Raw genomic sequence first — 13,226 nt, 5'->3', positions numbered from 1 at the left:
AGGAGAGTGGCGGTTCAATGGCCCCAACCGCCGCGCCGGCCCCCGCAAGTCCGCCTTCCCGCCCAGCGGAGGGGCACGGAGCAGGGGGCCCTGGTGGCTGAGGGGGCCCAGCAGGGTGCTGCTGCGACCTCGCCTTCCCACAGCTGAGGCGGGAGGGCGGTGTGGATGATGCTGTCCGCTGCCCCGCTTCAGCCGGCGCAGACTTCTCCCGTGCCCTCCCGCCGTGTGCTTATTAATGCTAGGGCAAGGGGAAAGGCTGTTTGCAGCCATGACTTCTGCAGGAAAGACTGCGTGTTTATTAAGCGAATCTTACCGATATGGGGTTGCTTTTTGCACAGGGTTCTCTATCCCACTTGCTTAAGAGTCATTGCTTTCCTCTCAAAACTCTTGGGTTAACTTTTGTAGTAGTTTACTCTTGTTTTGCAGGTAACTAAAAGTCACTCTCTCCGTTTGGATTCAGTGTAGCATTGTGAAAAGGAAGAGATGCACCGACTGATTTTATCCAGGCCTAGTGGATGAGAGGGTAAGGAGRAAATGAATTACTTGGTTTGGGTTTTAGGTGAGGAGAGGAAGGGGTCACACACAGCACCAGCATTCGTTCTCTCTGCAGAGTAAAGGAAGAAAGGTAGTACTAGGGGGGCTGTTTCTGAAGGGCTTGGGAAAGAAGAGAGGGGAAAAAAAACTCACTGAGAGCATCCCACCAGACTGGGAGCTTAGGAGCTGGATGAGCCGAGAAAGTTGCTTAGGTGACAGATGAGGAGGGTCTGTTCACATGTTGTGAAGGCATGACTCTTGAACCAGGACTCATTAAAAGAGATTTTGGAATTTATTAGTTACAGAGTGAAAATTAAACCTCGTTTTATTGTGATTTTCAGGAGGGCAAAGTGATTGATGACAGTATAAATCAAACAAGTGTCCTTTTTGGAATAGACTACTGTTCAAGAGTTATTTTTAATTGAAGTTAGATTCTCAGTCTTAAAATATGCTGTATCAATAGGATCTTTCAGCCTTGATTTCAAAATTGTAGCTGCTATGATAAAACTAAAACTGACATTTTTTTTCAGTATTACATACTGGTATACTGATATTTAACTCCCCCCCCCTTTTTTTTTTTACATTTTCATGTGTAGATCTGGAAATATTTGTTTCCTAAAGTAGTAGTGAAGATGAGACTAGTTTCAAATGGCTGTCAATCATATGCAGCCATATGATTAGGTTAAAGCAAGAATGTGAAATAAACAGTCCAGAATCTTTAATGGATTTTAAAGTTAGGCCACTTATTTTACCAGAAGATGTCGCTGTGGTTAGTAGCAATTAGTTACAGAATGGGTTTTGAAGGGTGTGATAATTTTAAAAAAAATGGAGCACTGAAAAAGGATAATTAAGTCTGCATTATAAGTCCTTGGCTTTCCAAGCCTAGCATCACTAATTCTGTTGACTTTATCTGCTCTTTTTGAGTTTGTGGTGTTTGATTAAAGTTACAGCTATCGGAATAAGCAGCTTACATAAGAATGTCCACTTTCGAAATTCCTCCATTTTTACTTTTAATTAAAGTGGTAAAAAGCTTGAAAATATGAACCAAAAATTGCCTGGAAGACTAAGAAATGGGAGGTAGATAGATATAAACAAAATATAATATCTAAAAGACTCCAGATTATAAACTAATCTCGTGAATTTATGCAACCCAGAGGGTTTGCAGACTGGACATGCTGATGTGGTGGGGTGCGACTTCTTCATTAGATGCATACTTTGTCCTGCTAAACTATTTTTTGAATTTTGATGCTTGTGTTACTAATCAGTAGCTTCTAAACATTTGCATGTAGAAAGTATTGAGGTATTTTGTTGAAACAGAATATTCTGTATATACTGCAGCAAAAGTAGTTTTGCCCACTGGTGGCAGAAGATTTGTTTTTATATGAATTCCACATTAAAAAGTTGCAAGCTGCTGTGGAATTAAATGCCAAAAAGATATTACAAATTATGGACAGTTAAAAGGTGCAGAAAGTATTTCTTATACTTGAAAGTGGCAATTTTAAGTAGTTACAATAAATGTGTTCCATCTCTGAGCAGCCTAATTTATGAAAGCTCTGCCTCTCATTTGTACAAGATTACGAACAGGACAAATTACTCAATGACCAGCCAATGCAGCTGTTAGTGAAAGCCTAGAGAGTATAGGCCTGATTAGTTAAACAAGCTGGATCATTGCCATTTCAAAGGATTCAAAATGAAAAACAAAACATTTTGAAAATAAATTATATGCTTTAAAAGAATGCTGCAAAAGATATTTAAATGGATGAGAAAGATTAAGAATGCTTTAAAGAAACAAGGGACTGCATCATAGAAATAATACAATAATTTGATAGGTGAGGATAATAGGATAGAGAATTATGCTAATCCATCTTAGAAAAACAAAGGCAGATTTACAAGCAATGAGAGAGATCTTTTGGCTCGCTATGAACCTGTTCCTGCACTTTATAAGTAAAGGACATTTCTAACTTGTTTTGAATATTGTATGTGGTCAGCTTATCTTTCTCTGTCATAGCTCCATTTTAGTATGCGATTTTGAAACTTCACACCATGTTTTCACTCTAGTGCATATAAGGATCTACTTCTTGCTTAACTGTTTACAGACCGTAATTATTATCTAGGATCTAACATTTGTTGTGTTGCTGTGTGTATTTCTTTCATCATCTTTTAAATGTTCTAGAACTATCTTTCAGGAAATGAGGGATACATGTGTTCTTAAATCAACCTATAAACAAACAGTTTTATTTAATGTTTATAAAATTTTCCAACCAGAATCCTTCCTTTACCAATGAGAAGGGAACGCATATTCACTGTTGGATCGTCTTTCAAACGTAAATATTCTTTGAGCATTTAGAATTATAGATATGTTGGCTGGAAGGGACTTCTGGGGGTCATCTAATCAAAGCTCCAATTTGGAGCAGGAAAGTTGCCAGCCCTGGATTAGGCCTGTCCCAGGTGCAGAATTTTGCACTTCTGTAATTTCATGAGGTTTCTGTTGCCCTGTCCTGCAGTTTCTCAACATCCCTTTGAAGTGAAGCGCTACCAATTCAGCCTGTCAACCACCCATCTAGTTTAGTATCGTCCACAAGTTTGCTGAAGTTACATTCTGTCTCACCATCCAAGTTATTCATTGAACAATATCAGCCTCAGTATCAACTCCAGGGTACTCCTACTGTTACTAGCCAGCAACTGGACATCAAGCCTTTGAGCCTGTCTGGCCAGCCAGTTTTCAACCACTCCAACAGTCCATTCATCTGACTTGTTACTTCCTCAGCTTCCTAATGAGTATGCTGTGGAACATGGTGTCAAAAGCCATAGTAAAGTCAAGCTGTGTTGCACCACTGCTGGCCCCTTATATGCATGGTCAGACACAGTAGGTGGTCAGGTTTGTCAAGTATAGTTTGCCCTTGGTAAGTCCGTGTTGACTCTCCCTGATTACTTTCTTGTTGTTCACAGATTCCAAGAGAAAATGCGCTAAGATTTTCCCAGGACCTGAGGTGATGCTCACTGGCCCTGGGTCCTGTTTCTTGCTTCTCTTAAAAATGGCCATACGTTAATCTTTTTCCAGTGAGTTGAGAATTTTCCTTGATTACCATCATTTTTCACAGATGATAGACAATGGCCTCACTAGTATATTAACTGTGTTTTAGTACCCTTAAGTGTATCCCATCTGGTTTCATGTATTTGAATACATCCAGCTTCTCAGAGTAGTCCCTAAACTGTTGCTGCCCCAGTCTTAGCTCTCCTCCTTCCCAAACACTACTGGTACAAGCAGAGATCTGGGAGCAGACTTTGCCAGTGAAGACTGAGGCAAGAAGTGTTGCATTCTGCAACTTTTTACATACCATCTGTGACTAGGTTGTCTTCCCCTTCAAACAATGGGTGCGCATTTTCCCTTTACTACATTATGCTGCTGTCATACTTGTAAAATTCCTTCTTGTTACCCTACGTGTTTTCTGCTAGTTTTAGTTCCAGCTGAGCTTTGGCCTTTCTGATTTCTGGGAAATAAAGGGTGAAAACAAGCTGTGTCAAACAATGGGTATCTTCTTTAATAAATATTTATATGTTTTTTTCAGGAGCTGGTAATTCTGAAGAAAACCTATTCATCATGGCCTGTGCTGCTATTTCTGTGGGTTTTACTATTCCTCAATTACTGAGAGGTACTAGTAGAATTTTTCCCACTCATTCTGCATTGGTGGTRTTGAGGCACTCTGCTTTTTGTCACTGCACAGTGAATGGGTAGGTTATCCATCTACAAACACTGCTAATTTTTTTTTTAAAGATAATGTGATGATAGCACTGTCAAAATGAAGCTGAAAAGTTGTTATAGTATCTGTAAATACTTAGTTAATTCCTGATTATATATTTTTATTTAATTCTTATTTAGTCTTTYGTCATCTGGAATGTAGGCTGGATTACACTGGCAAGTTGTTGTGTTAATAGAAATTTATATCATTAAGGGGCACTAACACAGTTGTCGAAATGACAATTATCTTTGTTTGCTTTTTGTTGCAGCACAACAAAATCAAAAAGAAAAATGGATCATCTAGAGAGAACAGCAAATAATTTTCGCCAGGAGGTTGGTGTCCTGTTCTATGGGATATAGCTAATTTTTTATGGTGTGAAGAAACTGGATAATTCTATTTGATTGTTAGGCTTCATTTTCTGTTCTGCAGGAGTTTTGTTACCTTTTTTCCCCTCATTTTTCATATTTGCTACTGTTGTGAAATAGGTGTATTTTGAGGTCAATGGTGAAATTTAATGAGGTATAAAAATTGTCAGTGACCTATGTGTTCTGTTTATGTTACATAAGAAATTTAACAGAACTCAGGTTAACTATAGAGTATGATAGATAATGAAATCATACTACTATCCATCTTCTATGTACAAGCCTCTCAAATTTTTATGGATTCCAYTATTGTGCTCCAAATTCCAGATTAAAAAAAATAAAAAAAATCCTTTCATAACATACAAGGAAACATAAAAGTGTAGGCATTTTGCAGGSAGGTTTCCCTGCAAAAAGGGAAAGCCTGATGCTTTCTTGAAATACAAATGCAAAGTCCAGAATACTGTGTCCTCCTCCTCACTGCTTTCTTGCTCAGGGCCAGTTGGATCCTGTTGTCTAAAAATATTGATGGAAAGTCTTTGCTTGCCCTAACTCAAAATTAATTTTTTGTAATAATTTTATTCTGATGGAGAATCAGATTTCCAGTGCTCTGTCGGATGTATTGGCCAAAGAACTAATTAGGGAGTATACTGACGAGTAAAGAAGAGAAGGAAGAAGGTCAAAACTTAATGTCCATTTCTTGCATGTAAGGTTTCTCCATCAAAACAGCTATATAAATCATGTATCTGATGCTTGTCTTGTTAACTTAGAATGATTGCATTTCCCATTTAATTCTGTCTGATAAAGTGGAAAAGTATGCCACTTCATTTTAAATTGGCAAATGTCCTACTGTTTTATGGGACAGTAGACATGTTCAAATGTTGCTTTATGAAGAAATTAATTTCCTGTCATGTGTTTTAAATTAGAGCATAGTTGGTTAAAGTTTCATTTTGTAAGCTATTTGATCTTACACAGATGAGAAATAGAGAGTTGTGGTGGTGTTCTAGTATTTCCTAATGTGGTAAATGGCATTAGCATTTTTTAACAGAGTATGTAAATCAATCCATTTAGAAAACTATTTAGGGCTTTACTTTCTTTGTAGAAGAAAATAGGTATTAATCATAACTCAAAAGTACCTGAAGAGGAGAGGCAGGGAGGGTTTTGTAATCCATGTTCTGCTGATTGGCATCAAGGAGTTTAAGTGAGGAGCTCCTCCCCAGTAGTCCATCCTGTTGCAAGATTGCTTTTCATTTAGAAAAGTATTATCTTTCATAATTTGTTTTTCTTTCTACTTTAAAAATGGTATGAGATAAAATAACTATGGCTCATATCCAGTCCTGTCTTCTTGTCAAACAAAAATGCTGCTGTTAACTAGAAATGAATGCCAGTGTCACAGTTTCCCTGTGTTCATAATTCATATATATGTCAGATGTCTATGTGTGTGAATGGGTATGTGTGTAAATGCACAAATGTAAGCTTTGTTGATTTTCTTTCAGATTGGTAATGCATTTAATTACTTAAATGAGAACAGATACAGGTCCAGAATTCTCCCAGTGACTTCTAAAGGGAGACCAGCTGCTACTGAAGTTTTCTTTGTCAGTCTTTACGTCAGAGATGGTTTTACTTTGTTGCTGGAATGATACAGGAATGTTTGCCTTGTGTAAATGTCAGAGTCTGAAAAGTGGTAACTAGCAATCACTTCTCTTTATGTTCCCTTCAACTGAAGTAAAATAAGTTTATATACAAGTTTAGATTAACCCTGACAAAACTGACAGACATGATGAGCTGTAAATAGAAAGCCATTTTTCCATTCAATGACTATGTAAGTGAATCTATTCCCACTCCTCTATCACAGTGAAAAAATGTTGATGCTTTAGGTAATGAAACACTGCAGGTAACATGCGAAGTGATAGATACCTCATATAGAGATTCTTGAGTACTTCTGCAGAAAATGCTGTCTWCATAACACAATGACTTATTTTCTTTTTGTTAGATGATTTCACAAGCAAAAGTGTGTGGAATCACCAATGAATCAGAGACAGTCAAAAGACTTCGTTTGGCTATCACAAATAAAGACTTTACTTTCAAAGCAGGACAATGGTAAGATCCCCTGATATTTGAGGGGGAAATTCTAGCAGAGGAAAAGTGTAATAAAATGTTGAAGGGGCCTCTGATAATTTTGAAAAATTTATAAATTTATGTTATATAGTGGTTTTTTTATTAGGTGTTCTGTGAAACAGTTTATATTTGTCATAATTTTAAAATAGCTGTTATTAAATATGCTAATATTGGTTTTAAAATGGCAAAAATGGATATTCTTTAAATGTTTGGTTGTTTCAATATTTTGCTCTGATTTATATATGTTACAATATTTCTGCAAGAGTACTTTAAAGTACACTGCACTTTATTCTGCAAGCCATTTTTACAGTCTTTATTTGCTGGTCATCTTTATAGTGGAGCAAAGACTGAGTGTTGCTGATTTGCAAGTTATTTATTTTGGTGTTATAATTCTATAATTAAATCAGAATTCCCTGATATCCTGTATTTATTTCCTAAAAGTTCTGATCTGAAAATTAAGCCTGATAGGTCAGTTTAATATATAAATACAGATATGCGTACTTGAAAACAAACTAACTTGAATTTTTAGGCCTTTGAAATAATTAACTATTTGCTTAAACAACCCTTACAGCTTTTTTCCAGGGTCATAGTGGTTTTTCTTGTTTATTTTCCTTCCTTGTTAAAAATAATTCACCTCCATCACTTTTCTTCTCTTAAAGATTAATTTAGAAYTATGACTAGTTGCTTTTGGCATTGGTCATTTAAATGTTCTTAAACTTTTTATTGATTTGGCCAGCTGAGAGTGGTTTTGCTGGAATCAAAGTATAGTTGCTAGGATATTAACAGTATATGTTACTCATGTAGTGTTAATATGCTGGCTTTTAAATTTAGAACCAGAAGACAAGATGTTGATTGCAATAATTTGTGTCTGTGAAGTAATTTGATGCAGTTTTTGCACATGTGCAGTGACTCATATTAAATTCTTGCTTGCCAGTACTTGGAAAATGCATTTATCCTTCAAAAATGCTTTAGCAATTGTCATGCTGAAAACCGAAAGCTTTAATTATAATTACTTTTTCATTTTCTTCTTCCTTGGAAGTATTCTAATGCTATTGTAAGATGTACAACAACTTCTCTATACTTGTAGCTATAAGCTGTGATCACATTTTTTGATGAGCAGTAAGAAAAATCAGGCCACAATTTCCTCAGTAGAAAAGGCTACCTTGTTAGAATTTGCCRTAGTAAGATGTTACAACCAAAGTTTGTAACTGCAGTGTATTTTAAAGTGTTTTAATTATCCAGTTTTTCGTAAGCAAAAACGAATTTGTTTTGCAAGCATGCTAGTAGGTTTTGATCTTTATATGACTTAAAGTAATAATAGAGAGATTTGTTGCTGTCATCCGTTCTGAATTTACTATTTTCATGTTTCTGAACTCTTCCTCTAGCAATTACTAATGGTTTTCTTTCCTTACATATTTGGCTTAGGTAACCTTTAAAATGAGAGAAATGAAAAACCACTGTGAGATCTTCTGTTTCGCATCTTTTCTTTCTCTCTTTTTTGTCAGTTTATAGGTTTTTTTGCCCCTAGAATTATTCTTTTCACTTTTACTGTTATGAATAGCATTTTTTTAATTTCTTACGGCGCATAGCTAAAATGAGGTAAGCCATCAGAAATACAAGCTAGTCTGCTATGTTATAATATACTGTGCACTGAAATCTCTTATAACTGGGTAATTGGGAAAGAAATACTAATACAGAAAGAAACACACGCCTCTATTAGTAATTTAGAAGGTAAAAAGTAAATTACATTAAGGTTTCACAGCAATGTTTGTGCATGTGTATTTCCCAGACACAAATAATTTCTCCCTCATAATTCAGGGAAAACATTTTAACCCTATCTAGATTGTCACTTTACCGCATAAATATAATTTCTTAATTTTTTACGTTAGTCAAAATACTAAGATTACTTTATTTTCCAGCAGAGGGTGGTAAAGAGCTTTGGTAGCTTCTTGAGGTGTCCTTTGATCTAGTAAATGCTGCAACATAGGAATCATCCTCTCTAATCTCTTAGATCCTTACTGCCGGAGATGCTGAGCCCTAGGGGTCAGTGGGGCTGCAGAAGCTGAGACAGTGCAATAAGCCAAATGACTGATTTTTCAGATCAGCCAGCCTTCTCAACTTCTGTTGGTTGTTCACCTTTTATTTGCAGTCAGATACCTTTATGAGCCATCATGTTTGTTAGCATAGAGTAAAAAATTGTATCAATGTAGTATTGTCATAATTTTGTCTGTCATAACTTTGTATATACTTTGAGAGAGAGGATATTTTTCTTTGAAGGGTGAAGCCTTGTGGGGAGCAAGTGGATAAGATTTTTTTTCTTCAGAAAGTAGTAAGCTATTCAAAGTGCTTTTCTTCTCCCTTAACATTTTGTGGTGTCCATGAAGAATACAGCTCTTTTGTTAAAAGGAAATGTCTGTGCAGTGAAAGGCAGTCTATATTTCTCCTTACATTCTTATTTAGCTAATACTGAAGCCAACCTAACTCAGGCTTGAACTGAATAATCACTCTATAGTAGTTGGTGTTGTTTACCAGTGTGGTATCAGTCCCTGAGAGGAGCAGCACAACTGAATTTAGATGTTAGGATTTTTTTGAAATATAGGGATTTTGCTATGTCCTGCAGAAAATTGAAATATTTAAAGATTTTGGTAGTATAGAGGTTTAAATGTTAGATCATAAACCAATTCCTAACTTTTTCTGATACTATTTGGAATATCAAAACTTTACTTTATGAAAATGAATTACAGCCCACATGTAGTAATGGCTTGTCTTCCATTCTCTCTAATTGCAAAAGGTTAGCTGTATGTTACCTTCTAATCTGTAGAAGGTCATGCATGGTTTAACTTCACTTAAAAAAATGTAATAACTTACTGCAGTCCAATTTTCTACCAACTAGAAAAGTATGTCTGCCACCAGAGGGCATTGTAGTTCAATATGTATAGCAGTTCTGCTCACTGTAGTGACTGACTTTTCACGTAAGAAAATTTTTTACACACTGTGTTTTAACTTCATATATTTCATCTTCCCAAGGAAAGAAAGTGTGCAATCAAGAGCAATTTCTCCAAAATTAGTTTCTCAGCTGCCTTGTGTTTGAAAATTAAAGGGAGCAAAAAAAGCACTGAAAAGAGCAGAATTTAAACCATTCCTTTGGACTATGCTGTGGTTTTGTTTTGTTTTTCTAATATGCAAATAATTAATTTAAACACTTTACAATTCTGCTTCTTCTTAAGATGTTGCATCTAATGCTCAAAGCAGAACAGTTTAAAAATCTGCTAGTTTAATAAAGGTGTTTTTTTTTATCTGCACTTGATGACATGTTTTCTAGATGAAGATAACTCTAATGAGATGGTGTTACTCAAGCTGGAGTCCTTAGTTTTTTGGAAGAGGTCTGTGAACAAAATGAAGATGTCTTTGTAAAGGAAAGATAATTGAAATAAAGCCAGCCACTTTGTTTGCAACAATATTTGGTTATTATTTTTCATGTTTGTTTGTTTTTTTTTAACTTTTCTTTCTGGTCAATATTCAGGGTTGATTTCTTTATTCCTGGAGTTTCTGTCGTTGGGGGATTCTCAATATGTTCAAGCCCTGGTCTGTTGGAACGAGATGGAATATTAGAGCTAGCAGTAAAGCGTGCTGTTCATCCTCCTGCTCACTGGATTCACACTGAGGTAAATGATATTAAATGTTGATTGTGAGATTTGCCTTTTTTTTGATTTCAGACCACCTTTTGATATGGATTGCAAAAATCCTGTTGACTTGGTCAGTCATTTTTAATACAACATAAATGTTAAAGCCCTCTGTTCCCTAAGAGACTGAAATAAGATACTGATGTGGTAATTTGGTTATTGTGATCTTCTGACTCAGCTTGTGGTCTGTGGACTTACAGTGATATTGCAGTCAGCATTTATAAGGGCTGTCACTCCTCTGGAATTCATGCACTGAAGAAGGTTGAAAAAACACTATTCTAACTTATGTTCCTGCTTCTAAGTCTTATTGCTGAATCCAGTCTGTGTTATGCATTACAGAGTTATAGCTTATAATTTGCCATCATTCCTGACCGTTTCTACAAATAAAAACTCAGAGTCATTGTCAGACAAAAATATAAATTATTAAAGGGGAGAAAAGAGATATTTWTATTGTTTTTTGTAAAATGGCAAAGCAACATCATACTTTAGAATTTCTGCAGTATTCTTTTAAATATATGTAATTTTATAATAGTAAATAGTCCAAGACCTGATTTTTGCTGTATTAGAAGTAAAGTCTGACACTTCTGCCTCTTGCAGTGTTTTGTTCATCTCTACTGATTGTTTACCCTACTTAGCTGGAGTCAGAAGGGTACCTTCTCTGTTGCTCATATTTCATAATGACCTGTCCTATCTACTGTTTTGTTCTGTTCACCATCCTACTTACTATGATCTGTCCTATTTACTGTTCTCTGCCTGCCATTTGTATTTCTTAAATGTGGCTGCAGGGTTTAAATTGACAGATTCTTCCAGGCTTACAAGTATTGCAGTGCTCGTCAGTAGCCAACAGGGTTTAGTAAAGATTGATGCAACTTTACTATTTAAGAATTGAGAATATCCAGAGTGATACTAATCTAGTAGTTACCATGTGATCATGCACAGTATTTCAATTTGTGTTATATCAAGTTATCTCCACTGGAATTTAAATGAAATAACCTTTTTTGTGATGCTGTGTAGAACATGCAGTGGACATGACACTGGGCTACATATTACATAGAAGATTGCCTATTTCTTTGGTATTGTTCATTAGAGAGTATGAAAAGCCTAACTTCGTAGTTTCCTATCTCTGGAGACTCTGCTGGGATTTTTGATGTCATAATTGAATTTGTTGCTGAATTTTCTGGTTGAATTTACAAGGAAGTCTTTAGTTAACAGGGAGGCTCATTCAAATCTGATGCTGTGGAAAAACCAGCAGCGTATGTATCAGCTTTTCTATCTAAACAAGAGTGCATACTTTTCCTTAGGAAGGGAGAAGGAAAAACTGTAGCAACCTAGAATTTGAAAAAGTTGTGTAAGTGGTTAAAAACCTTAATCATTTAAAAATTATTTATAAAGAATGTTGTAATCACAGGGTGAAAAGGTGTTACGGGAGTAATTAATCCTCATTTACTTACTGCATCTAACTTTTTTCAGAGGTGATTATATTTAAGCTTTAACATTATTGTATATAAAATCACAGATTTCATCACAATGTACTTTATAGCTTCAGGAAAACACAGCCTTTTATGTCGTAAAATGTATGTATAATGTATTGCTTTCCCTTTCTGTCTAAATGGTTTCAATGCTGTATCTGCAAACTAGGCTAAAGGACAACACTTTCCCACAGCATTACTCCAGAATTTATTGTTTTTTCTTGAACACTGACTTACAGTTATTATTGCCATGGCTAAAGCATTAGAATATGTGGGAGACTGCTGATGCAAAATACTGGTTAAGAGATATTCTTCGTCTGGCCTATGTCCATTCAACATGAGCATTAGCTGATGGAGGCAGACTGGACAAGAGTAAGAATGTTTCTTCATTAAAAAAAACTCTCTTTATTTCCATGAAGGAGACCATATCCTATGTCTTTCCTGTGCCATATGAATTTGGAACGCTTCTAGATTTGTGCTTCTCTAAAACAGACTAAAACATGGTGAGAAAGCCTGGCAGTGTACGTTGAGAAGGAAGAGTGAAATTAGTTTCAGATATTAAATGCTGATTTTCTTACACTATAATTGAGAGAGAATACTTTATGCAATAATTAAGAAAGGCAGGAGACTTTTGTTTAATCGTCATGCTAGCTACTTTAGGAACGTCTTGATTCTATGCCATACCTGTTCCAAAGGACCTCCTTCCTCCTCCTGATAGAACTGTTATGTGTTTGGACCTTTCTTACTATATCGTTGTTGTTAATGGAGATTGTCTTCTTTCACTTACTGTTTCCTGATATCAGAAGGATTTTCTGGAGGAAGCACTTTTAAATAATTAACAGTATTAGCAGTAAATAATTAACTGCTATTTTTTCAGCAGTTCTTGTATTTTTTACCTCTCTTTTTCTCTCCCTTTTTTCCTGCCTTCTTTATTTCCCTATCCTTCAAAAAAAATCTATATAGTCTGAAATGAGTTCTGTTTTCTGGTCCAATTTGTTCTGTTAACCTACTGTGATGTGGGAGAACTTGCCTGATTTCCTTATACTTCAGTTTCACCCTTCATATAGATATAGGTGGCCAAGCTGGAGTAGAAGCAGTACTTGCGTACCATGAAGACATTGCTCAAAATGTTTTCTTTATTATAGCTTTAGTTTTCCATGATCAAAAAACTTACTTTGGCATCTTTCTTTAAGAAATCATTTCTTCAATACAAGTAGAGGATGAAGAGAGAATGTTTTTCCCTGATTTTTTTCTTCTACAACTCTAATGTAGCAAATGCAAAAGTGGCTCTACAAGAAATTTCTTGTGGAGGCTTCACTTCTG

The 13,226-nt window shown here is 35.7% G+C and overlaps 1 protein-coding gene across 5 annotated transcripts in view; it reads left to right on the top strand.

Moving 5' to 3' along the window:
* Positions 1-6: 6 nt before the first annotated feature.
* The window catches only part of OXNAD1 (oxidoreductase NAD binding domain containing 1), an 18,880-nt gene continuing 5,660 nt past the window's right edge, over positions 7-13,226 (top strand). For 3 of the 5 annotated variants that reach the window (XM_026068616.1, XM_026068613.1, XM_026068611.1), the window contains exons 1-5: positions 7-523; positions 4,104-4,266; positions 4,543-4,606; positions 6,627-6,733; positions 10,275-10,416. In XM_026068616.1, coding sequence (XP_025924401.1) covers positions 4,136-4,266; positions 4,543-4,606; positions 6,627-6,733; positions 10,275-10,416 — 444 coding nt within the window. In that variant the 5' untranslated portion in view covers positions 7-523; positions 4,104-4,135. Of the gene's footprint in view, positions 524-3,483; positions 3,595-4,103; positions 4,267-4,542; positions 4,607-6,207; positions 6,318-6,626; positions 6,734-10,274; positions 10,417-13,226 lie in introns of those variants that run through there. The other 2 variants (XM_026068612.1, XM_026068614.1) reach the window with 2 other exon arrangements.

This window comes from Apteryx rowi, unplaced genomic scaffold, assembly GCF_003343035.1.
Source record: "Apteryx rowi isolate R43461 unplaced genomic scaffold, aptRow1 scaffold_277, whole genome shotgun sequence".
Taxonomy (NCBI): domain Eukaryota; kingdom Metazoa; phylum Chordata; class Aves; order Apterygiformes; family Apterygidae; genus Apteryx; species Apteryx rowi.
Note: the sequence above shows the minus strand (reverse complement) of the source record. Positions and strands in the feature narration are given on the sequence as shown.